Below are 27,341 nucleotides of genomic sequence, written 5' to 3'. Positions count from 1 at the left end.
AGTTTAAAAAACGTGTTGCTTTTGACATAAATAGAAAGTTTAACCTTGTCTTATCCATGATGTCCTTATATTTCTTAATTGTTTTGACATGTCTACCATTTGAGAATAAACAGGAAATGGCTGATAAATAAATAATCTGCTTGCCTGCCACATTAATTAAAGGCTCTTGCTTCAGACATTCATAGTCGCAATTTTAGATAAGCATTCTAATACATGTAGGTCAGTATTAAACAATGGTCCAAGCTTTATGATCCATGACTACTGAAGTTCAAAATCTTAAACTTAGCCACAACCTTAATTATTTACCAAATGTTGAGACACATGCAAAATAGTAGCTCGTATTTATAATTTAAAACTGTTAAATTAGTTGAGATTAATACTTAAATAAAGGTTCAAGTCCCACAATTACATTTGTTCTCAAATTTAGAGAAAGTTTAAACTTAAAATCTTGACCAATCACAATTCTTATCACAGATTAGTTTGGTTGACTCTGGTGTTGTATTGAAGATCAGGATGAACATTAATCAATACAATATTTGTAGTCATGGGGCTCAGGATGTTCATTGTTATGGACCTCTGTTTCCGTTCTCTTATTCTCCAGGTACCTGCTGCAGGAAGGGGTGTCTGGATCCCAGCAGGACTCTGCAGGCAGGACCCCACTGCACTTGGCCCTTCATCGCGCTCTTGAGCTGGAAACCAGCAAACAGTGGGACGCCACAACAGAATGTGAGCATTGTGTCTACAGTGGTTAAATCGAGTTTATATTATTGGAGATATTTTCAGTTTCTTTCAGAGTTGAGTTATTTTCTGGCATAGTTGAAAAAACAATCGCTTCTTATTTAGATTTCTTACTGTTATCAAATTATAGACTGATTCTGCAAGCTTTTTAAATCAACAGCAACTATCATTTACCTTTTGAGCCTTGTTCTGGGAGAAATTTGCCTAATGCATGTGCTTAAAGTGTCGTCCAAGATTTGCCTATGCAGGCTGCTTAGGGACAATACTTTCCTCGTTCACTTGATTTTTGTTTAGAAATGACATTTAAATGCTAAATTCCATCAAAGTGGACTGCACAGGCTAATCTGGGATAACACTTTAGGCACATGCATTAAGTCCAGTTTTCACATTTGTTCACGCCCCCTTCTTCACAGGTTATAACGAGCTGGTGCTGCCACTAATAGAGTGCTACCCCACAACTCTCTCCCTAGCCGACAGAGCAGGTGATACATGTAGACACTTGTTGCAAAGGCTGGTCGAGAGACGAGAGAAACATGAGGCAGGCACTTCCCAGGTTAGTCACATGATTGTGTAGGTATGAGAAAGGGACTAATACTGTAAAAAATTGCATGAATGCATCCTATGAAAATTGATATATCATCTAATTGTATAAGAATATATAGGAATGTAAGCTTGGAATGTCAGGTTTGAATATTATAAACCTGCTGGTAGGGTTATATTCAATATTGAAATCACTATGTCAGTTGTTGGTTTTGATCGCAAACAATATATATTTTAGAGCCATTTAAAAAAATAGCACCCCTACAATTTAATACAATTATCATTTAATAAAATACAGATTCCTTTTATAAGTATTTTAAGTTAAAATCTCAGCTTTTTATGTCCCCCACTATAGTAGTGGGGGACATATTGTTTTTGCCCTGTCTGTTGGTCTGTACGTTGGTCTGTTGGTCTGTTTTCACCAACTTTAACATTTTGCAATAACTTTTGCTATATTGAAGATAGCAACTTCATATTTGGCATGCATGTGTATCTCATGAAGCTGCACATTTTGAGTGGTGAAAGGTCAAGGTCAAGGTCATCCTTCAAGGTCAGAGGTCAAATATATGTGGCCAAAATCGCTCATTTTATGAATACTTTTCCAGTATTGAAGATAGCAACTTGATATTTGGCATGCATGTGTATCTCATGGAGCTGCACATTTTGAGTGGTGAAAGGTCAATGTCAAGGTCATCCTTCAAGGTCAGAGGTCAAATATATGTGGCCCAAATCGCTTATTTTATAAATACTTTTGCAATATTGAAGATAGCAACTTGATATTTGGCATGCATGTGCATCTCATGGACCTGCACATTTTGAGTGGTGAAAGGTCAAGGTCATCCTTCAAGGTCAGAGGTCAAATATATGTGGCCCAAATCGCTTATTTTATGAATACTTTTGCAATATTGAAGATAGCAACTTGATATTTGGCATGCATGAGTATCTCATGGAGCTGCACATTTTGAGTGGTGAAAGGTCAAGGTCAAGGTCATCCTTCACAAGGTCAAGGTCATCTTTCAAGGTCAAACATCATATAGGGGGACATTGTGTTTCACAAACACATCTTGTATTAATTTGAGTTACATGTATATGATTGTTTTCATGCCAAAGTATTGAAACAAGTTAAAGAATGCAAAGATTATGTTAGGCGCTGAAATACAAAACTACTGAAATGTTACTGCAGACTTTAGTCTGTGGTGGATTATAACTTTTCTGTAGTATAGATAATGCTACCTACTATATAAATGTTAAGTAAAGACTCATTGATGAAGCAAGATGGCTAATCTGTGTGGGACCGTTTTAGGTCTGTTGTATTGAAATATGAGAAAACAAAGGAAAACATTGCAACATTTAGTGAACAACAACAATATCAGTAAAACTGCTGTAATACCTCCCTGAAAACTAATTGGACTGTAATGAAAGGCATGGATGGACATGTCCATCTTATAGGTATGCTCAATATCAAGTTTCATCAAGTTCAGGTAATAAGTGTCTGAGATCTGGCATGGAAAAAAACAGTGTGACAGACCAAAGACAGACATCAATAAATACACCTAGGATTATCAGAGAAATCTGTTTTAGAATCACGCAAATTCAATGGCATCAAAGTGAGAATTTTACAGATGCGCAAACAGTCATTATATACTGCACATATTTATTTTATTGAAGAGGTTAGAAATACAAACTACTAGTATGTTTATATGTTTCTAAACCTTGTAGCCTGACACGATTAAAGATCTCACCCTTACATGGGAAATTGTATTGCAGGACTGGAGCCAGCCCCAAGGGGGTAGGGAGGATGAGAGAGCTTGGAGGGACAAGCTGGCAGAGGAGATGATGTTTGAGCACCAGGAAATGTGGGGCACCTATGAACCAGGTACGCATGATAATTACTTATGTCAGGCTTTTTCCCGCGTCGTTTAACCCTTTCCAACTCAGAAACAAAGTTAAAATGGCGTTAAAATGGCTATGTGCAAACAGCATGAAACCAGGGGTAACTGTAACTCGCAGTCTGTTCAGGTTTTATGCTGTTTGCTGCTCATCAGTATCTAAGGGTTGGAAATGAAGCCTTTAAAACTTGAATCTAGTAAAAAACATCTTTAATTAATTTTGACTCTCTAAGGGACTACAAATGCGTTAAAATGCATATCTACCGTAATAACTCTATGTTTTCGGACACTTAAAAATAATTATTTTTTTCTTGTCCGAAAACTTAGATACAAAAAATATTCACAAAATACAGGTGTCCGAAAACTTAGAGTCGAACATTGAAGTGTCCGAAAATAGCGTCAATCGTATCAACGACTACCGGTAATAGAACGCGCTTGTAAAATACCATGTCGTATAGTAAAAATTACAGTTATATATGTTTGCACTGTATTTTAAAGAATTTTAAATGCTTAATTTATTTAACAGAAAGTTACTACAAGGTTGTACTTTGACCAACGAGTTCAGAAATGAGCATGTGATGTACCGATACTCGCTAGTATGAACCTGTAATTAACGCAATAAAAAAAGCAAACTATAAATTCTTCGTTTGTTCATTTCCGATAGTTGTTGTCTAATACCTTCCATTGTTCGTAAAACATGCAATAGGGTGCATCACACTTTGAAGCGTTTAGTATTTGTCAAAGTTATTTTACTGAGAAGGGGTAGTAACATTGCGTTAGATAATTGAACTGTTAATTGACACTACCCCTGGTAATTGTCATAACGCTTTTGCTATCGGGCGAAACCATTGTTTAATACCGGTTTACCGTACAAGGTTATTTACCCAATAACGCAAATGTAATGGTCCGTTGCCCTCAGGCATGCACCTGCCATGTTTGATGATGTTAATCTGGTTGTAAAACCCCATGATCGAAGTGTCATTAGATATCGAAAACAGGACCGAAATTTAGTAAAATAGCGCTGAAAAATTTATTGTCCGAAAACTTAGAGACATTAATTATGGACGAAAACTCGTGTGTCCGAAAATTAAGAGTCACGGAAAATAATTATTTTTGCTAAAAAAAGGGGTGTCCGAAAACTAAGAGTGTCCGAAAATATAGAGTAATTACGGTAAGTGGTGAAGTGTTAAGCACAGTGGCATCCCTGTGCCTGAATTTTAAAGTCAGGGGGTACCCATGTGCCTGAATTTCAAAGTCAGGGATACCCATGTGCCTGAATTTCAAAGTCAGGGGTACCCATGTGCCTGAATTTCAAAGTCAGGGGAGCCATGTGCCTGAATTGCTAAGTCAGGGGTACCCATGTGCCTGAATTTCAAAGTCAGAGATACCCATGTGCCTGAATTTCAGTGTCAGGGGTACCCATGTGCCTGAATTTCCAAATGAGGGATACCCCTGTGCCTGAATTTCAAAATCAGGGGTACCCCTGTGTCTGAATTACAAAATCAGGGATACCAGTGTGCCTGAATTTCAAACTCAGGGGTACCAATGTGCCTGGATTTCAAAATTAATTTTTTTTGTATGCCTGACTCAGCTCTGGAGTGATATAGAAATGCAATTATAGGACTCATCAAATTAAGAAAAAAATCATTTTGAACTGTGAGTCTATAGCCCTGTGCCTTTACAAAATCCTGCGAAAAGGCATGTTATGTGTTTAGCAGTAATTATGTCTGAAGTTTGATAAGCTAGCTTATGTGATTCTGCTTGTATATTAGTTTTTAAGAATCTCTGAATTTGTTAGATATATGTGTTCAAGGAATGCCAAATTTATTATTTATAAAAAAATCGTCAGTGATTCTTAACAGAAATTATAGAACAAATACCAACAAGCAAGATAGGCAATTTTGATATTTAACATGTTTGTTCTTCCGATACATTTGAAAAAGTCCACAGCAGCTTGGTATATATAAGTAAACTTTTCGTGTATATGAATCAACATTTGGGCATATGTCTTCAATAAGATATTTGTATGGTTCTTGATAATAAAAAATGTGTTTAACCCCATGTATTGTAGTAATTCAAAAACTGCAGCTTATACCAGTAAAGTATCTTCAAATCCATCTCCTGCATAGAGTGGTCTCCCTGATGGAACAAAGGAGTTACTGGACAATGAATGGAAAGTTATTGCTGAGAGGGCTTTGTCTTCAAAATTTACTTTCTGGAAGGAAAGGGTTATTTCTTTAAACTTCTGCCTTGTAGATCCGTCCTGGGACAGTGAGGCAGAGGAGGTGTGTGACAACTGGGCTGACCGGATAAGGGAAGAATACTTTGCCCGGAAACGAGCACAGGAGAGGGCGACGCTCTATGGTAACCATGGCAACCGAGGTCAACATCGTCAGAAACGGGTCAATGGGGATGGGAGTGATGGGAGGTCGGATGAGAGTGAGGCCAGAGGATCTGAGAGGAGGAAAGAGACATTGGAAGAGGCGAGGGAACGAATGCGGAAAGAGTTTGAGAAGAATAGACTGAAGGATGCCACCATAGATGTGCTAAAAATGAGGATGAAGTACGAGGACAGATACACGAAGGCTATGGAGAAGACAAACACTGCTGTGATGAAGTATTCTGACGTGCCATGGCCCAGTGTGAAGGGTGAAGGCAGTGATATGTCAGTGCTGTTTGACAAACTGGAGCCGGGTAGTCCGGAGTACCGGAAGTACCTCCGGGACCAGCAGGTGCGGTGGCATCCCGATAAGTTCCTGCAGAGGTTTGGTAGCCGTCTTTGTGATACGGACAGGGAGAAGATAATAGCCAGGGTTACGGTGCTTTCTCAGAATTTCAATAAGTTAAAAACATGATTTGTTATTGTATTGTTGCTTTCAGTAAAAAATATTTGTATGCGGCAACATGTATTAAACTTGTGTAAAGTAAATAAAAGTTGGTTTTCGGCTAAAACACGGTATTGGTGCTGAAAGTAGTCTCACTTACTCAAAAAAATGAAATTGTAGATACAGCATTTCCTTGGTGTTATTTTTAAAGCTCAATGTATCCCCTACTCAAATCAAGTTGAATTATTTGATCATGCATGCATTATTTTTTTATCTAACATTTTCATCCTATGGTAGAATACAAGTAACAGACACTACACTAGTCATATAACATGCAAGAAAAACATAGCAGAACTTCAAAACTTCAGATATTTTCACTTTAACATCAACTACAGGTTATAAACTGTTGAAATAAAGCAAAAAACCAAAAGTGATTACTATCTTAACAAAAAAAATCAAAGCATTAATTAATCAGGTATCAGACCAAAAAAGAACCAAGCAAGAAACTTTTCTATAACTTTTATTATAGACCCACAAGGTAGCTCATTAGGCATTTGTCTGAAACCAGGAAGTATATTCAAACAAAATAAATCGAAACGATTGGTTTGAAAAAGCATAAGTTTTCATAAAAGGTAGAATTGCATGCTCATAAGTTTGGTTACAGACACTACTAAAATATATGATTCCAAAAACAGTTGCAGAATGGCATAAAGCATTAAAAAATGCACTATAAAAGCAAGTTTACATAAAAACAGTGACTTGACCATTATATCAAATGATTTTTGATCTGTTAGAATTTTAGTTAAAACACATTTTTTGTGTACATGATCTGAGTTGGTTACAGACACTACAAATGGGGTAACAATAGCTGTCCAGGAGACGTGTAGCTTGACAATTCTCAGTGCTGGGCACATACAAGTCAAAGAAGACTAATCTGACATTATGAGTTTGGCATCTCATATGAATTGGCACACCTGTATAGAGTTTCAAATTAATAAAATCTAGAATTTCATTATGCAGCAATAAGCATTACCAAATAATGTGCGGAAAACATTCCAAACATTTCAGTGTAATAAAAAAATGTAATTTTGCAAGCAGCAAATCAGTGATGTATTTATAACCCTTTGTTACTCTAGCTATCAAGATAATCACAGAGAAGTTTAAGCTTTAAGTAATGTTTACCCTGAATTTGAATTTGCGAAGTCCACTTTCAATGATATCTCTGGATCTTGTGCGCTATAAACAAGATGACATCTATTGATTCCTGTAAACAGTCATCTCTTCCATGCCAAATTTGCTTAACTTTCAAAATAAATGTATTTCAATCTGATTTCTGTTACAAAGCAAACACCAAAATGTCCTTTGATTCCATTCTTTTGCTCTAGCCTAGCAGCTACAAAGGCATCATAGTTGTATTTTAGCTTCTCATATTTTTGTTTGTTCTCCCAATGCTTAACCTTCATGCAGCCAAACCTAGTCTTATTTTATCTTTTCTTTTTTGCTTGATTTATCTTTGCTTCCTGAAACAAGAACGGAAACAAAATTCATTTTCCTTTCTTCAAAGTTTCTGCTACTAATTAAAGTATAAGAATGTAAATTTATATACATGTAGTGTAAAGCATACAGTGCGCATGTCTTCATTGATCCATTCATAAGCAAAGGAAATGATTAAATGCAGCCATTTGGATCAAAGTAAAAAACAGAAGTTACTTCAGACATGGTTAAAACTCATCACTTTAGATTTAAAAATGATTTCATATGCTCTTTGATAGCATGAACAATAATAAGTTAAATGTGTAGGCATTGTAGAGTCTGTAACCATATGACCATCAAAACAAACTGTTTGATATTGTGTCTGATCTCAGTAAATTCTCAAATGGTTTTGTTTGGATTTACTGTTCTCATGATATTTAATGCAAAAAACTATGTTTCCAATTGCATATTCTAGGAGATAATTGAAAAAATGCCAGTTTATAGAAAGCTACACTATGAAGACAATTTATTTACATTATTATGATAAATATTTCAAATTTCAGACAGAAAATGTCTTAATAATGCACCTTAGACATCAGCAATGTAATAAAAAATACAATTTTGTTTCATTTTACTCACATATAACAAAAAAGGTTTAAGGCTTACAGAAGGAAGTTAGTGGTTACAGACACTACGAATTTTAGCGTAGCATAATCAAAATGGTAGATACATATCTGAGTCATTACAAGAGGTTTGTTCTTGTCTTCTCTCCATATTAAAGGGTTGTATCATCGTAAAGAACACAGACATATTTAGATAAATCATTTTAGAAAAAGAAAATCAGGTTATATTGTTCCTAAATAAATTGTTCATAAAATAATTCCACAAGAATGCTTACAATATTTCATCCCAAGAGGTCTTGCATTACCTTTTTTTGCACATTTATCTATTGCACAATGTATGATGTAACATTCCAACATAAAAGACGGAACTTTCTCATGAGTAAAACAAAATATTTATGAGAAATAGAACAGGGATTTTTTTCCTTCATTTTTACACATTTTTGAAGTGCCTGTAACTTTTTCTAAGTAGTAATTTTTCAATAATGATAATATTTAATCAAGGCAAATTTTGGCCAACTTAGACATGACATGAATACACATTAGCAAATGTAGTATTTATACTTTTGCATGGAAAAACTTCTAAACTATTGCCACATAAAACTTTCAATGGTTACAGACACTACAGAATTTTAAATAAAAAGATTTACCAATGAACTATCATTATTGCTAAAACCCCGGCTTATCTAGTAGTTTGAATGGGTTTTGTACTTATCCTAATACATAACTGAATTTTTAATGTTAATACAAGTTTAATTTACTGAAATTTTGTACCAATAATTGGAGTATAACAATAAGTATATGTTTGAATTTTAGTGTTGAAACAAAATCCCTGCTGGTAGTATTTTACTTATAAAATCCATAATATTTTACCTGTTTCATTAATTCAAGCAGCAAATCGTACCGGAAACAAGTCTGTGTAAGATTATACCAATGTTTGCATCATTTGTTGCTGATATCAAGAGCATTTCTCATTTAAATCAATAGATTTTTTCAAGTGAGACTGCATAATGCTAAAAAAGGCCATTTTTAGAGCATGTTTTAAGGTATATCTCAAGAACGTGTAGCACTAGCCTCTTAAAATTTTCAGGAAAGTAAGATGGGTATATGCCGGTGTAGTGGACCTTTAGAATTAATTCATATCTTGTATATTTTTTCTTAGACATTGATATAACGTAAAAAAATGCAAATCAGCACCAATACCGTGTTTTAGCCGTTTATTTATAGTGTCTTCAACTTTTATAAAATGTAGTCTTTTTCTCAAGGTCCATACAACATATTTGAAGACTTCAGTTGTATATAAATTATAAGGAATGTAAAGCCAATAATTGAAATTTAAGAATGACACACGATTGGTAGCTCTGTTTCTTAACAAATGTAATATATGTAATATGTTATCAACATATTTTTTTTATTTCTTACATATCTCACCGGAGCTTTCTGATACCATTGTTTACATAAAGTACTGAATATTTGCCTTTTCAAACAATCACTCACAAAACACTAGTTAATACGTTTTGTATAACTATAAAATTGTATTAATATGAAAGCTATGTTTATGATTGTGATAACACAGTACTATGTGTTTGTATTAGTATGCATGTTTTAAATGATGCAGGCTAGCACAGGTGATATCTTACATTTGAAAAATTCTCTTAAAGGTGCATATCTTAGGTATTTTTCCTAAATATAGACATACATAAACACCCTTAATATTCCCTTCTGTCATGCAACAAGACAAGACAAAAGTTTATTTGTAAATAAAGGTCACCGACGAAAATTAAGGAATATATAAGTAACAACAAATTATTTTTTGAGTTGTGATACATCAATTTTGAACATGCTTTTTATTTTCTTTCATCAGAAATTTGCATAAGATTGCAAAAATTTTGAAAATTTTGTTCACCATTGTACCATGAAAAGATATACATTTGCCTTTCTTCGTTAAAGGGGCCTTTTCACGTTTTGGTAAATTGACAAAATGAAAAAAAAAATGTTTCAGATTCGCAAATTTTCATTTAAGTTATGATAATTGTGAGAAAACAGTAATACTGGTCATTTACCATGCTCTAAAATATCCATTATATGCATCTTTTTACAATTTAAAAACCTGAAAATTATAAAACATTGCAAAGCGAAAAGATTGAATAATTTGGAGAGTTCAGTTGTTGTAGTTATATTTTGGGATACAACGAAGAATGCTTATATAAAGTATAAAATACATCACTCATTGTATAAGCATGGATGGCCGAGTGGTCTGAGTGATAGAATTTTACCCCAGTGGTCAGTGGTGGAGCCCAGTTGAGGGTTACTTTTTTTAGTTCTTTAATTTTATTCTTGTTTTTTTTACTAAAGCTTTTTAGATCATATGTTTACATAATCAATAAAAAGCATTTAATGACAAACTTCAATACATGCCAAAATCTGTGAAAAGGCCCCTTTAAAATTTAGACGTTTAAAAAAATACACGAAACTCATCTTCAATACATACATGATTGAAAATGACTTTACAATATGTACATATTTGATGTTCTCTTGAAATTCCTAAATGTTGACCAGTTTCAAAGGCTAATTTATGACTTGAACAACGGAATCTAGTAATTGACTTTCAAACATAATTTTTTTTATCAATAAACAAATATTTTTCTGGGTTGAACATAGATTTGAACGGTTTGTAGGTATCACATCTTGATGAATTTCCTAGAGTTTCAAGCCAGTTCTGTTTTACAATCAATCAATCTTTGTCTAAATGATATTAACTCTTTCAGTGCTGGAACCCAATTTTGAAGGCCTTTGCAAAAAGTTTGGATCCAGATGAGACGCCACAGAACGTGGCGTCTCATCAGGATCCAAACTGTTTGCTATTCTGATAGTATTCTTTGAAAAAAAATGAAGAAAATGCTAATTTTAGAAATTCAGCAGACGACATTTTAGCAAATTTCCCAGCATGCAAAGGGTTAAGAATAATTCCACGTTTCCTGTCTCTTGACTATGGACTCCAAACATAATCAAAATATCCGAAAACGATCGATTTAGCTTTAAAATTCACGGGTACGTTTTAGTATATTGAAAATTCCATTTTCCGTACCTGGGGTACATACTAGTATACTTATATGTACCCAGGGTACATATAAGTAGTACCCGAGCCGCCAATGACCAATCAAGCACCACTGACACCTTATTTACTCTTCAAAGTATGGTTAAACAAGGGCTGTTTGTTAAACGCGCATGCCCCCTCCCCCCAAATGGGCTGTAAGTTGTAGTGGAAGCCAATATGTGAATACGCTGGCAACCATTTTTATGGGTCAGGTCAATGTGACCTTGACATTTGACCTAGTGACCTGAAAATCAATATGGGTCATATTCTAGTCATGATCCTAGGCCTAAGCGTTCTTGAGTTATCATCCGAAAACCATTTTACTGTTTTGAGTCACCTTGATCTTTGACCTAGTGACCTGAAAATCAATAGGGGTCATCTACCAGTCATGATCAATGTACCTTTGAAGTTTCATGATCCTAGGCCTAAGCGTTATTGAGATATCATCCGGAAACCATTTGGTGGACGGACCGACATGTGCAAAACAATATGCCCCCTCTTCTTTGAACCTTCTGGTGGTAGGTTTTATGTTCTATATAAAAAGCATTTGATAGTTTGATTCTCCATAATCTATTTACAACTTTGTGTAAAAATGGTGTCAGAGGGAAGCTTTTTCACGCATTAAAATCCATGTATTCAAATCTACGCGGCTGTGTACGGGTAAATGATATATAACGTTACGCAAAACTTTAATTAAAACATCTGCACTACGCAAGGGGACGTAACCAGCACAATTAGTTTTAATTAGTACATAAACGAGTTGTCTACCATTCTAAACGCTAAAGTTTATAGGGGTAATTTTTATCGCCGAAGACATTTAGGGCATAATTAGGGCATTCTTTTTGCCGATGACGTTGCGAGCTGGGCTGATACTGCGATCGTGCTATAATCACAATTTAACTCTATATCGGAATTTTGTGAACAAACTGGTATGTAAATTAATCAACAAAAGACGGAAAATAAAATGGTTTAGAAACAGGAGGTCCAAAAGAACATTGGATTGGGGCGATAAAAATAAATCGGTAAATTTCACATTTTTATATAAATATATGGGTTTTCTTTTTACCCCTCATCTATCATGGAGGAAAGCGAAAGAAACGCTTGAAAAATCTAGTTTTGCTATTAAATTCTAACAAAGAAACTTTGGATATTTTTCATACACGGAATATTTCAAATTGTTTGATTCAATGGTCAAACCTTTACATACATATGGCTCCAAGTTATATGGAATAGAATTCTCAGATATTATTGAAAAAGTACAAATCGCGTATTGTAAAGATTTGCTTGGTGTAAATAAATCTGTAAATGATAGCATTTTACTAGGAGAATGTGTAAGATTACCTCTTTGTATAGAACATAGGCCCGTACGCAGAGCAATGAAAGAGACGCAGCGAATGGAAGCAAACGATACATGAGATATGGAAAATAATTCATTTCTTTGAACCGATAAGTTTCCTTGTCAAAGTTCAAGGCCCATAACTTCGCCAAAAATCAATTGACTGGAACGAAAGTCATACTTCATCCAAAAGTCTTGTAGGTAGACTCACACACCAAATATCTTGTCAATATCTTACAGCGTTTTGAAAAAATACTCTCATGAAATTTTGCTTGTGCGTGTCTTTCCATTTATACTTTTTGGTAAATGTTCGCTGCCGTTACATAAGCAATTTTGATTGCCGTTGTTAGCATTACTGTTCTTTTTGTCCAAAAATATTTTAGAACTAATAGCCACATGATCAGACTCATCCCGAGATAATAGCTCAGTGGATACATGTTAATCAACAGCACTAGCGCTATTATTTGTAAGACATGTAAAATTGTCTAATAGCTACACCCATACCATGAGAACAACAAAGTTCAACGAGTTTCTTTTCCCAAATTGTTGTATCGTTCTGAGTCTTTATGATTTCGTGGGCGATCGAAAGGATCCGTGTTATACTCCTCATCAATTATAAAATGTTATCTACATTATCATCAGGTATATAATCTATTTGTTGTGCGGGCATTTAAATCCACTGTTAGGTATATACATGCATCAGGATAAATTACTCTTAAAGAAGATATACGCTATATATAATATTATATCTTTTAGAGAGATATACATAGACTTTTTCATATTCAGAACAATACAATCCTGATAATTTTGACATATTTGTGAAATACAGGTTTCTTTTAACATATCGTTTTTTACATACACGGCTATTCCACCACTATTACGCCATGCATTACCTACTTTTGTTGTCACAAAGTCAAAACATGTATAATTAGATAATAAATCACAAAATACTTTGTTTTTCTAACTCCATGTCTCTAATAAGCATATGATGTCAAATGATTGTAAATAATTTGCAACGTCACAGTTATTTACAAGTTTCCTCAGACCACACACATTCCATGTTATAACGGTAATGCTTTCTTTCGGGCATTGACCTCCCCGCCTGTTGCTCCAGCTTCGCTTTATATTTAGCAAGTAACATGTTATATTGTTAAAAACGTTAAAAAACAAAATACATATATATTCTGTGAAATATATTTGATACACACCTCAAGTGTGATTGAAACTCCCCTCCATAAAAAATCACGCACTTCGATGAGAATTTATTACCAAGTATGGAAAGGATTTCTGTTTCCGATTTCCCAACCAACTGTTTAGCTAATTTTGCCATATTGGGTCGCTTGTTAATATATTGTAAGTTATTTAATTATTGGTTTGTGACTTTTAGATTTTATTTCATTAATAGTAGACAGATATTAAATGTAATCCGGGTAGCCTCTGTAAGCCGCACTATGTACCCCGCCACAGTTCGCGCATGTTTTTTTTCGCTCCTCGTTCGGCAGGCCGCGTGAGAATGATTACCCGCGCAGTGTGGGCATTTCATGTTGTTGGTACATACTTTAGCCGAATTGCCGAACATTTGGCATTTGAAACATCTTATGTTGGCGAGTAGAGCGGGTTTTACATTATGACCAAGAATATTTGTCGGCGCGTTCTTAAATGTTACGGTAATGGTATTTTTGTTCAGATCACAATGGACGGCTTTAACGTTTGCTTTGCTTTTAAGGTTCTCGTTAATTATTCCTATATCCGCGTTTTGAGGAACGTAGATGACGCCCTGCGCTAGGTTTGTTTTTCCTGTGAGTTTAAAATCGAAGGCACCGAACGCGAAGTGTTTTTGCTTTATTCAGACCGTCTTTCCTTATTTTGAAAAGTAGCCCGGATCTTATGTCTTTTAGGGGCCGCATTCTTTCAGACCCCAGAAATTTGATGAATGCGTCCCATATTGCCTTAAGTTTTTCGCGAGGAAGGATAACACCGACGGTGCTAAGGCACAGTGTCAACCAAATAGCTTTGTCAGGTCCAGGTTTTTGGGTAACGGAAGGCCCGTAGGTGGGGATGGAAACTGTTTGGCAGTTTGATTTGATGCAAGGATGGGGCTGACGCTAGCTGCCTCAATGCGTTCGATTGGGGTTTCAGAGACGCATTTTGGGGTTATAATCTTATTTGGGGTGCCTGTCTCCGAGTCAAAGGACAGGTGTTCGACCCGGGAAATTGCCCTCTTTATTTTTGGCGTTTGAGAAAGGATGCGACCGCGGCGGCGAAGTTTTTTTTTATTTTACTAACGACTTTCTTCATTTTTGCAGTACTATTTAAATATAAAGATTTGCAGATAATTCAGTTTTGGCTTTAGAAGTTTTTAGTTTTATTCTATCCCTAATTGTTTCTTAAAGTGAAATATTTTGTTCCGAGGATCGGTCACTTTAATGTTATTTTATGCGCGCCATCTAATGATACCGGCCTGGGTTGCTCTACCAATTCAGCTATCTGACCTTTTGAAAAATATATGACAAACTGCAATGCTGTATAAAAGTATGATAAACTTGCTTAGCAAAATTTTACAGTTATTCGGACATCCCCGTTCAAAGCAAACACTATTGACTAACATTAAGTCTTTTTCTTTAAATTTATAAATCTTTAATCGACACATCTTCATTCCTTTTCATACGATAATGTTTTATTAATTTTGCAATGCATTCAGTGCTTTACTTTTAAATTACGAGATGTATGACGTATATCGTGTGAGGTTATTTATGTGACGAAACATACTAGTTTAACCTCAAAATATTTAACATATGAGTCGCGTTCTGAGAAACTGGGCATAATGCATGTGCATAAAGTGTCGTCCCAGATTAGCCTGCGCAGTCCGCCCAGGCTAATCAGGGACGACACTTTCCGCTTTAATGACAATTTTCGTTTAAATGAAGTCTCTTCTTAGCAAAAATACAATTATGGCGGAAAGTGTCGTCCCTAATCTGGGACGACTCTTTACGCACATGCATTATGCCCAGTTTTCTCAGAACACGACACATATTTTAAACGCATTCTCGATAGATTTAGCGACGACATATGAACGTGGTGTGTTTTTAACAGTTAATTATTTGTTTAAAGCATCAACAAATGCAAAACGTATTTAGGATTGTTTGTTTGTCATGCATTATTGTAAACTTCGATAGGAATAAAATAGAGCTAGTGTAGTTGAAAATAAATTTTGATAAATTGATAGCAGAATGTGGATGTGCATTTCAGTTGACTCTCTGGATTTTAATGACAAGTCGGACGTGGAATTTTATTTAACAGTAAAATATTTGTTAACGCATGGAACGAGACCAACACGCATTTCGGATCGTGTGTTTGTCATGCATACTAGTAAACTTCCATACGAATGAAATTAACTCGCTTCTAAATGATCGCGGTTTTGTAAACATTTGGTTAGCATTCGATACAAACGTTATGAAATGAAACGTCAAAAGTAATTGTACTTGAGGATATCATAACATTATGTATCTTGATGGGTTTAAAAGAAAACACGTGAAAATACAGAATAAATAGAAAACAACATTATTTCTCATAGCAGCCATTTCTTTTAATTATGTCACTGGTTTGTTATCTTAACTTCGATTGGTCTACAAAACGGTGTGTAGAAATACCGAAATCCCCGTAGCTAATTACCGAAATCCCCCGAAATCCCCAGAAATCCCCCGAAATCCCCCGAAATCCCCAATAATATTTATTATTTATCAAAATACTGCGGATATTAAGATAGAATATTGCAAAATACAATCAATTCACTGATGAAAAATTGTTTTTATCCATGTTTGGTAATGAAAAACTAAAATATATACATAATTATTGGGATTCCGAGCCCGAAATTCCCCAGAAATCCCCAGAAATCCCCAATAATATTTATTATTTATCAAAATACGGCGGATATTAAGATAGAATATTGCAAAATACAATCAATTCACTGATGAAAAATTGTTTTTATCCATTTTTGGTAGTGAAAAACTAAAATATATACATAATTATTGGGATTCCGAGTATGAATCCATAGTGCATGTTTTCACAAGCACGATCAGGAACAGAAATCCCCGCTGTAAAGCTCTTCAGGTGTCAAAAAATCATCTGGGTGGCTTTTTGATATTAGAAAGAAGAGGTACAGACAAAAACTTAACAACAATATCTCACTTCTTTTAAAAAATATGGACTTGTAGCGGGGATTTCGGTAATTCTACATTCGCCCACAGAGTACCGAAATCCCCCATATTTACATCTGAAAGTGTCAAAAATATCATTTGTATTCTTGGTTTTTGGCTTTGCTTGAATGTTTACGTGCAAAAAATAATATTAATGTTAATTATTAAGCACACTTGACAGCATAAGTTGCCGCTTAGGGGGGATTTCGGTAATTCTACATTTGCCCGCCGAGTACCGAAATCCCCCATATTCACGCCTTACAGGATCACTATGTCATCGGTATCATTGTTTCTTGCCATCGCATAACTGTTAATGTACAAATAATGATATTAATATGAATTTTTAAGCACTCTTGACACCGTACGCTGCCTCTTAGCGGGGATTTCGGTAATTCTACACAAGAGCATAGACAGGCGCCGGTACCGAAATCCCCGCTGTACAAACCCGCAAGAGTCAAAAGAATCATTATATTGCTTACTTAGTGTAGAAATCAGTCAGAAAGACAAAAAACTATCAACACTATCCCCTTTGGTGACCTAGGTTGAAAAATTATCACTTAGGCCAGGGATTTCGGTAATTCTACATTCGCCCGCCGAGTACCGAAATCCCTCATATTCACGCCTTATATGGTCAATATGTCATTGATATGATTGTTTCTTGGCATCGCATAACTGTTGATGTACAAATAATGATATTAATATTAATTTTTAAGCACTCTTGACACCATACGCTGCCTCGTAGCGGGGATTTCGGTAATTTTACATTTGCCCGCCGAGTACCGAAATCCCCCATATTCACGCCTTACAGGGTCAATATGTCATCGGTATGATTGTTTCTTGCCATCGCATAACTGTTAATGTACAAATAATGATATTAATATGAATTTTTAAGCACTCTTGACACCGTACGCTGCCTCTTAGCGGGGATTTCGGTAATTCTACACAAGAGCATAGACAGGCGCCGGTACCGAAATCCCCGCTGTACAAACCTGCAAGAGTCAAAAGAATCATTATATTGCTTACTTAGTGTAGAAATCAGTCAGAAAGACAAAAACACTATCAACAATATCCCCTTTGGTGACCTAGGTTGAAAAATTATCACTTAGGCCAGGGATTTCGGTAATTCTACATTCGCCCGCCGAGTACCGAAATCCCTCATATTCACGCCTTATATGGTCAATATGTCATTGATATGATTGTTTCTTGGCATCGCATAACTGTTGATGTACAAATAATGATATTAATATTAATTTTTAAGCACTCTTGACACCATACGCTGCCTCGTAGCGGGGATTTCGGTAATTTTACATTTGCCCGCCGAGTACCGAAATCCCCCATATTCACGCTTTACAGGGTCAATATGTCATTGATATGATTGTTTCTTGGCATCGCATAACTGTTGATGTACAAATAATGATATTAATATGAATTTTTAAGCACTCTTGACACCGTACGCTGCCTCTTAGCGGGGATTAAGATAGAATATTGCAAAATACTATCAATACACTGATGAAAAATAGTTTTTTTCCATTTTTGGTAGTGAAAAACTAAAATATATACATAATTATTGGGATTCCGAGTATGAATCCATAGTGCATGTTTTCACAAGCACGATCAGGAACAGAAATCCCCGCTGTAAAGCTCTTCAAGTGTCAAAAAATCATCTGGGTGGCTTTTTGATATTAGAAAGAAGAGGTACAGACAAAAACTTAACAACAATATCTCACTTCTTTTGAAAAATATGGACTTGTAGCGGGGATTTCGGTAATTCTACATTCGCCCACAGAGTACCGAAATCCCCCATATTTACATCTGAAAGTGTCAAAAATATCATTTGTATTCTTGGTTTTTGGCTTTGCTTGAATGTTTACGTGCAAAAAATAATATCAAAGAAAGTGTTACCTTGTCTTATCCATGATGTCCTTATATTTCCTAATTGTTTTGGCATGTCTACCATTTGAGATGACAGGAAATGGCTGATAAATATATAATCTGCTTGCCTGCCACATTAATTAAAGGCTCTTGCTTCAGACATTCATAGTCGCAATTTTAGATAAGCATTCTAATACATGTAGGTCAGTATTAAACAATGAGCCAAGATTTATGATCCATGACTACTGAAGTTCAAAATCTTAAACTTAGCCACAACCTTAATTATTTACCATATGTTGAGACACATGCAAAATAGTAGCTCGTATTTATAATTTAAAACTGTTAAATTAGTTGAGATTAATACTTAAATAAAGGTTCAAGTCCCACAATTACATTTGTTCTCAAATTTAGAGAAAGTTTAAACTTAAAATCTTGACCAATCACAATTCTTATCACAGATTAGTTTGGTTGACTCTGGTGTTGTATTGAAGATCAGGATGAACATTAATCAATACAATATTTGTAGTCATGGGGCTCAGGATGTTCATTGTTATGGACCTCTGTTTCCGTTCTCTTATTCTCCAGGTACCTGCTGCAGGAAGGGGTGTCTGGATCCCAGCAGGACTCTGCAGGCAGGACCCCACTGCACTTGGCCCTTCATCGCGCTCTTGAGCTGGAAACCAGCAAACAGTGGGACGCCACAACAGAATGTGAGCATTGTGTCTACAGTGGTTAAATCGAGTTTATATTATTGGAGATATTTTCAGTTTCTTTCAGAGTTGAGTTATTTTCTGGCATAGTTGAAAAAACAATCGCTTCTTATTTAGATTTCTTACTGTTATCAAATTAGAGACTGATTCTGCAAGCTTTTTAAATCAACAGCAACTATCATTTACCTTTTGAGCATTGTTCTGGGAGAAATTTGCCTAATGCATGTGCTTAAAGTGTCGTCCAAGATTTGCCTATGCAGGCTGCTTAGGGACAATACTTTCCTCGTTCACTTGATTTTTGTTTAGAAATGACATTTAAATGCAAAATTCCATCAAAGTGGACTGCACAGGCTAATCTGGGATAACACTTTAGGCACATGCATTAAGTCCAGTTTTCACATTTGTTCACGCCCCTTCTTCACAGGTTATAACGAGCTGTTGCTGCCACTAATAGAGTGCTACCCCACAACCCTCTCCCTAGCCGACAGAGCAGGTGATACATGTAGACACTTGTTGCAAAGGCTGGTCGAGAGACGAGAGAAACATGAGGCAGGCACTTCCCAGGTTAGTCACATGATTGTGTAGGTATGAGAAAGGGACTAATACTGTAAAAAATTGCATGAATGCATCCTATGAAAATTGATATATCATCTAATTGTATAAGAATATATAGGAATGTAAGCTTGGAATGTCAGGTTTGAATATTATAAACCTGCTGGTAGGGTTATATTCAATATTGAAATCACTATGTCAGTTGTTGGTTTTGATCGCAAACAATATATATTTTAGAGCCATTTAAAAACAAGAGTGCCAAACTGTCACAAGATACGCCCGTTCGAAGGTTTTGGACACCATGCTCAATGCTTGAAAGTGTCCTCAAGACCTAGTTATTGACCTGGCATGACCCATATTTGAACTTGACCTAGATATCACTTAGATGTAACATCTGACTAAATTTGGTGAAGATCAGATGAAAACTACTTCAATTAAAGAGCGGACAACATGCTTAATGCTTGAAATGCACTATGTGACCTCGTTTTTGACCCGGCATGACCCATGTTCGAACTTGACCTACATATCATCTAGACACAACTTCTGACCAAATTAGGTGAAGATCAGATGAAAACTACTTCAATTAGAGAGCGGACACCATGCTAAATGCTTGAAATGCACTAAGTAACCTCGTGACCTAGTTTTTGACACGGCATGACCCATATTTGAACTTGACCTACATATCATCTAGACACAACTTCTGACCAAATTTGATGAAGATCGGATGAATACAATTTGAATTAGAGTCCGGACAAAGTGGCGCCGTTGAAAATGCACTAATTGACCCTATGACCTAGTTTTTGACCCGGCATGACCCATATTCGAACTTGGCCTATATATCAACTAGATGCAACTGCTGACCAAGTTTGGTGAAGATCGGATGAATACAATTTGAAATAGAGTCCGGACAAAGTGGCCCCTTTGAAAATGCACTTATTGACCCTATGATCTAGTTTTTGACCCGGCATGACCCATATTCGAACTTGGCCTAGATATTAACTAGATGCAACTGCTGACCAAGTTTGGTGAAGATCGGATGAATACAATTTGAAATAGAGTCCGGACAAAGTGGCCCCTTTGAAAATGCACTTATTGACCCTATGACCTAGTTTTTGACCCGGCATGACCCATATTCGAACTTGGCCTAGATATCAACTAGATGCAACTGCTGACCAAGTTTGGTGAAGATCGGATGAATACAATTTGAATTAGAGTCCGGACAAAGTGATGCCTTCCGCCCGCCGCCCGCCCGCCGCCAAGGGGTTTCACATAATACGTCCCGTATTTTATACGGGCGTATAAAAATAGCACCCCTACAATTTTATACAATTATCAGTTAATAAAATACAGAATCCTTTTATAAGTATTTTAAGTTAAAATCTCAGCTTTTTATGTCCCCCACTATAGTAGTGGGGGACATATTGTTTTTGCCCTGTCTGTTGGTCTGTACGTTGGTCTGTTGGTCTGTTTTCGCCAACTTTAACATTTTGCAATAACTTTTGCTATATTGAAGATAGCAACTTCATATTTGGCATGCATGTGTATCTCATGAAGCTGCACATTTTGAGTGGTGAAAGGTCAAGGTCATCCTTCAAGGTCAGAGGTCAAATGTATGTGGCCAAAATCGTTCATTTTATGAATACTTTTCCAATATTGAAGATAGCAACTTGATATTTGGCATGCATGTGTATCTCATGGAGCTGCACATTTTGAGTGGTGAAAGGTCAACGTCAAGGTCATCCTTCAAGGTCAGAGGTCAAATATATGTGGCCCAAATCGCTTATTTTATAAATACTTTTGCAATATTGAAGATAGCAACTTGATATTTGGCATGCATGTGCATCTCATGGACCTGCACATTTTGAGTGGTGAAAGGTCAAGGTCATCCTTCAAGGTCAGAGGTCAAATATATGTGGCCCAAATCACTTATTTTATGAATACTTTTGCAATATTGAAGATAGCAACTTGATATTTGGCATGCATGTGTTTCTCATGGCGCTGCACATTTTGAGTGGTGAAAGGTCAAGGTCATCCTTCACAAGGTCAAGGTCATCCTTCAAGGTCAAACATCATATAGGGGGACATTGTGTTTCACAAACACATCTTGTATTAATTTGAGTTACATGTATATGATTGTTTTCATGCCAAAGTATTGAAACAAGTTAAAGAATGCAAAGATTATGTTAGGCGCTGAAATACAAAACTACTGAAATGTTACTGCAGACTTTAGTCTGTGGTGGATTATAACTTTTCTGTAGTATAGATAATGCTACCTACTATATAAATGTTAAGTAAAGACTCATTGATGAAGCAAGATGGCTAATCTGTGTGGGACCGTTTTAGGTCTGTTGTATTGAAATATGAGAAAACAAAGGAAAAAATTGCAACATTTAGTGAACAACAACAATATCAGTAAAACTGCTTTAATACCTCCCTGAAAACTAATTGGACTGTAATGAAAGGCATGGATGGACATGTCCATCTTATAGGTATGCTCAATATCAAGTTTCATCAAGTTCAGGTAATAAGTGTCTGAGATCTGGCATGGAAACAAACAGTGTGACAGACCAAAGACAGACATCAATAAATACACATAGGATTATCAGAGAAATCTGTTTTAGAATCACGCAAATTCAATGGCATCAAAGTGAGAATTTTACAGATGCGCAAACAGTCATTATATACTGCACACATTTATTTTATTGAAGAGGTTAGAAATACAAATTACTAGTACATGTATGTTTATATGTTTCTATACCTTGTAGCCTGACACGATTAAAGATCTCACCCTTACATGGGAAATTGTATTGCAGGACTGGAGCCAGCCCCAAGGGGGTAGGGAGGATGAGAGAGCTTGGAGGGACAAGCTGGCAGAGGAGATGATGTTTGAGCACCAGGAAATGTGGGGCACCTATGAACCAGGTCCGCATGATAATTACTTATGTCAGGTTTTTCCCCGCGTCGTTTAACCCTTTCCAACTCAGAAGCAAAGTTAAAATGGCTTTAAAATGGCTATGTGCAAACAGCATGAAACCAGGGGTAACTGTAACTCGCAGTCTGTTCAGGTTTTATGCTGTTTGCTGCTCATCAGTATCTAAGGGTTGGAGTGAAGCCTTTACAATTTGAATCTAGTAAGAAACATCTTTAATTAATTTGGACTTTCTAAGGAACTACAAATGCGTTAAAATGCATATCTGAGTGGTGAAGTGTTAAGCAAAGTGGCATTCCTGTGCCTGAATTTCAAAGTCAGGGGTACCCATGTACCTGAATTTCAAAGTCAGGGGTACACATGTGCCCGAATTTCAAAGTCAGGGATACCAATGTGCCTGAATTTCAAAGTCAGGGGTACCCATGTGCCTGAATTTCAAAGTCAGGGGACCCATGTGCCTGAATTTCAAAGTCAGGGGTACCCATGTGCCTGAATTTCAAAGTCAGAGATACCCATGTGCCTGAATTTCAGTGTCAGGGGTACCCATGTGCCTGAATTTCCAAATGAGGGGTACCTCTGTGCCTGAATTTCAAAATCAGGGGTACCCCTGTGTCTGAATTTCAAAATCAGGGGTACCAATGTGCTTGGATTTCAAAATTATTATTTTTTTGTATGCCTGACTCAGCTCTGGAGTGATATAGAAATGCAATTATAGGACTCATCAAATTAAAAAAAATCATTTTGAACTGTGAGTCTATGGCCCTGTGCCTTAACAAAATCCTGCGAGAAGGCATGTTATGTGTATAGTAGTAATTATGTCTGAAGTTTGATAAGCTAGCTTATATGTGATTCTGCTTGTATACTAGTTTTTAAGAATCTCTGAATTTGTTAAATATATGTGTTCAACAAATGCCAACTTTATTATTAATAAAAAAATCGTCAGTGATTCTTAACAGAAATTATAGAACAAATACCAACAAGCAAGATAGGCAATTTTGATATTTAACATGTTTGTTCTTCTGATACATTTGAAAAAGTCCAGAGCAGCTTGGTATATATAAGTAAATTTTCCGTGTATATGAATCAACATTTGGGCAAATGTCTTCAATAAGATATTTTTATGGTTCTTGATAATGAAAAATGTGTTTAACCCCATGTAGTAATTCAAAAACTGCAGCATATACCGGTAAAGTCTCTTCAAATCGATCTCCTGTATAGAGTGGTCTCCCTGATGGAACAAAGGAGTTACTGAACAATGAATGGAAAGTTATTGCTGAGAGGGCTTTGTCTTTAAAGTTTACTTTAAAATTCTGCCTTGTAGATCCGTCCTGGGACAGTGAGGCTGAGGAGGTGTGTGACAACTGGGCTGACAGGATAAGGGAAGAATACTTTGCCCGGAAACGAGCTCAGGAGAGGGCCACGTTCCATGGTAACCATGGCAACCGAGGTCAACATTGTCAGAAAGGAGTGAATGATGGCTGGAGTGATGGGAGGTCAGATGAGAGTGAGGCCAGAGGATCTGAGAAGAGGAAAGAGACGTTGGAAGAGGCGAGGGAACGATTGCGGAAAGAGTTTGAGAAGAATAGACTGAAGGATGCTACCATGGATGTGCTGAAACTGAGGATGAAGTACGAGGACAGATACACGAAGGCTATGGAGAAGACAAACACTGCTGTGATGAAGTATTCTGACGTGCCATGGCCCAGTGTGAAGGGTGAAGGCAGTGATATGTCAGTGCTGTTTGACAAACTGGAGCCGGGTAGTTCGGAGTACCGGAAGTACCTCCGGGACCAGCAGGTGCGCTGGCATCCTGATAAGTTCCTGCAGAGGTTTGGCAGCCGTCTGTGTGATACGGACAGGGAGAAGATTATAGCCAGGGTTACGATGCTTTCTCAGAATCTAAATACAAAATGTAGGTTAAAAACGTGATTTTTTTGTATTGGTACTTGTTGCTTTCAGTAAAAATATGTGTTTGTCATTGTGATGAAAATGTAATAAACGTGTGTTTAGTAAATAATCTTTTTAACTACTATTTCTTTAATTTTTATAAAATAGGCTCTACTTCTTTTGGTTTGTGCGACATATTAAAAGATTTCAGTTGTAGAAAAATTATAAGAATTGCATACTTGTTGATAACCAGAAAAAAATATGCATGCATATGTTGAAAATATAGTTAACTTGTACGGTTAATAACTGGTATCTTATTGTCGAGCATGCGTAAGCTGTCACAAAAGCTGAGTGTACCTGTGTGCATGCATAAGTGAGTTAGATAATTCTGTCCGAGCTTCTTGGCACTGTAACTGCATCATGCATCATGTGCTTTTAAAATAAATTACCACAATGATCAGCATGATTAAACGGCTTGATGCATTTAACACTAGTCTCCATACCTCACAGGAAATTGTCAAACATAGCATTCAAATATTTTATCCTGTCACATGCCTTAAATCAGCCTGATAACCAGGTAACCTAATAACCCAAAAGTTATTAAGCTATTGACCAGGTAACCTTATTACCCAAAAGTTAGTTGGCTATTGACCAGGTAACCTTATTACCCAAAAGTTATTAGGCTATTGACCAGGTAACCTTATTACCCAAAAGTTACTGTGAAATGACGTCTTGTTTTTTGACGAAATGTCGTCATTATACCAACGAAATTTCTCCGGTTAAACTCTAATAAATGTAAATGAACGGTAAAATAAGGCATAAAATAAAAAGAAAATTTGTTGGATCCATGAAATAACATGATAAATAGAATAATAAATTGGTTCAGCTCACCCGATAAATTCCTCTGACTTGCCAGATAACCATTCTCCATCCACGTCACCAACCTATTATTCTCTATATATTTGGGCATTATACAGCTTGAACAGACTCTAACTTTATCATGCAGTTTAAATTTCTGTTCAATCATTATTCGTATGACATTAGTTTGCGTTGATTTCGTGGGTTTACTGATCAACGCATGTAACACAAACACATCGGAAAATGACAGACGCAAATTCTTTGTGTTTTTCAAATCAGAAATTGCACGAATTAACGTGTTCACAAACAAGTCACTTTAAAATCAACGAAATTTCATGGGGACGCATATACATGATTTTACGGTAGCTTACCAAGAATATTCACCACATGGAGAAGGCGCCATGCATTACATCCGCCACCTTAGCAGAGAGGTTGAGGTCACATTTAGAGGACACAGTTATTATATGTTATTATAACATTCATCATGCGATTAAAAAAAATATACAAAAAAAATACCACAAATGTACACCAGGTGGAGAAGTTGTGCTCTTCTAAGAACCATCTCCTTAGGGGTGATTTCAAAAACAATGAAGCCTAAATGAAAATTTTTCTCAAGTTTTAGATGTTAAGTTATGGCAACAGTTTTGTTTGATTTGCATAGGGAAAGGGTTTAAGTTTTATAAATTAGTAGGGCCGTTCTGTCAGATGTAATCTCTTTTTCACAACAAAAGATGTTAACCAAATGTTTTGAAAATTTTGTTGATAAATGTATATGTCTTTTGCACTTAATAAAATCCTATTAAAACATGTTATCAATAATTTTTGTGTTTTGTCAACATGAAGTATGTTCTTAAGCAAAATTTAAATACAAAATCAGAAGTGTTCTAAAAAAATTATTGAAAATTTGAAATGTTCATGTTTTTCAACACATCTTTTTCAAAATTATACTCCCAAAAGTTTTTTTCCTGGCCTCAAAGCAGTGTATCTTAAAGTAAAAACTCAGATTTATCAAAATTTAGGATGGCCTTCAAATATGTGATTTTTTTTTTATTATATAAAAAAATCTGCAGAAACTAGCTTTTGTCAAAACTGTATACATTTTTAAACATTTGTACACTAGGGACACTTGCATGTATACAATTAAAATACGCAAATCATTCAACAAATATAAATACTTTTTTTTTTATTAAATTTAACTATAAAAATTAATGTTTCCCCAAATAATTTTCTGTGCTAGAAGGTCCGTTTGATGATTTAAGGTTGATGTTTAGAGATTTAAGGTTATTTGTACTTGACAACTTTATTTTTCATTTATTCTAAGAAATACCCAAACAGTCAGTAATATGGAATTAAAATGTAATTGTCATTTCATATTCTTATAATTATAAAGATAAGTTGGAGGGAACTTGAACTGTTTGCTGAAAGGATCTAGCATGATTTTAGGCAAAATCTGTTCACTTGGGACAGTTTCAAAATGGATGAAAATCTGAAGAAAATAGAATAACTATCATATGTATTTCATTTGAGGTATTTTTGTGGCCCTTAGTATGTTTATTACTGATGGGATATCAGAGGCAAAAGGAATCTCCATAATTATGCAGTGTGTCATAGATCTGTATTTCCCATAAAAAACATATATTTCACAAATTGTAGATACATTTGACCTGGTTTTCAATATATTTCACATAGTTGTATATATTTGACCTTGGTTTCATAATTTACATTGTTCTATATAATAAAGATCTATTTGACATTGCTTTCTATATGTTGGAGATCTATATGTTGGGCATTGTTCTCTATACAAATGGATATCAGACCT

General features: G+C 35.7%; 1 protein-coding gene across 8 annotated transcripts in view; it reads left to right on the top strand.

The window, feature by feature from the left end:
* LOC127837424 (NF-kappa-B inhibitor-like protein 1) overlaps window positions 1-26,261 on the top strand; it is a 28,809-nt gene extending 2,548 nt beyond the window's left edge. For 2 of the 8 annotated variants that reach the window (XM_052364485.1, XM_052364483.1), the window contains exons 3-6: window positions 602-726; window positions 1,152-1,291; window positions 3,046-3,154; window positions 24,099-26,258. In XM_052364485.1, the coding sequence (XP_052220445.1) occupies window positions 602-726; window positions 1,152-1,291; window positions 3,046-3,154; window positions 24,099-24,706 (982 nt within the window). In that variant the 3' untranslated portion in view covers window positions 24,707-26,258. Of the gene's footprint in view, window positions 1-601; window positions 727-1,151; window positions 1,292-3,045; window positions 3,155-5,423; window positions 9,892-19,171; window positions 19,297-19,720; window positions 19,861-22,661; window positions 22,771-24,098 lie in introns of those variants that run through there. The other 6 variants (XM_052364488.1, XM_052364489.1, XM_052364487.1 and 3 more) reach the window with 6 other exon arrangements.
* Window positions 26,262-27,341: the final 1,080 nt, after the last annotated feature.

This window comes from Dreissena polymorpha, chromosome 7, assembly GCF_020536995.1.
Source record: "Dreissena polymorpha isolate Duluth1 chromosome 7, UMN_Dpol_1.0, whole genome shotgun sequence".
In the NCBI taxonomy this organism is placed as follows: Eukaryota; Metazoa; Mollusca; class Bivalvia; order Myida; family Dreissenidae; genus Dreissena; species Dreissena polymorpha.
The sequence above is the reverse complement of the archived record's forward strand: the minus strand, read 5'-3'. Positions and strand labels throughout refer to the sequence as shown.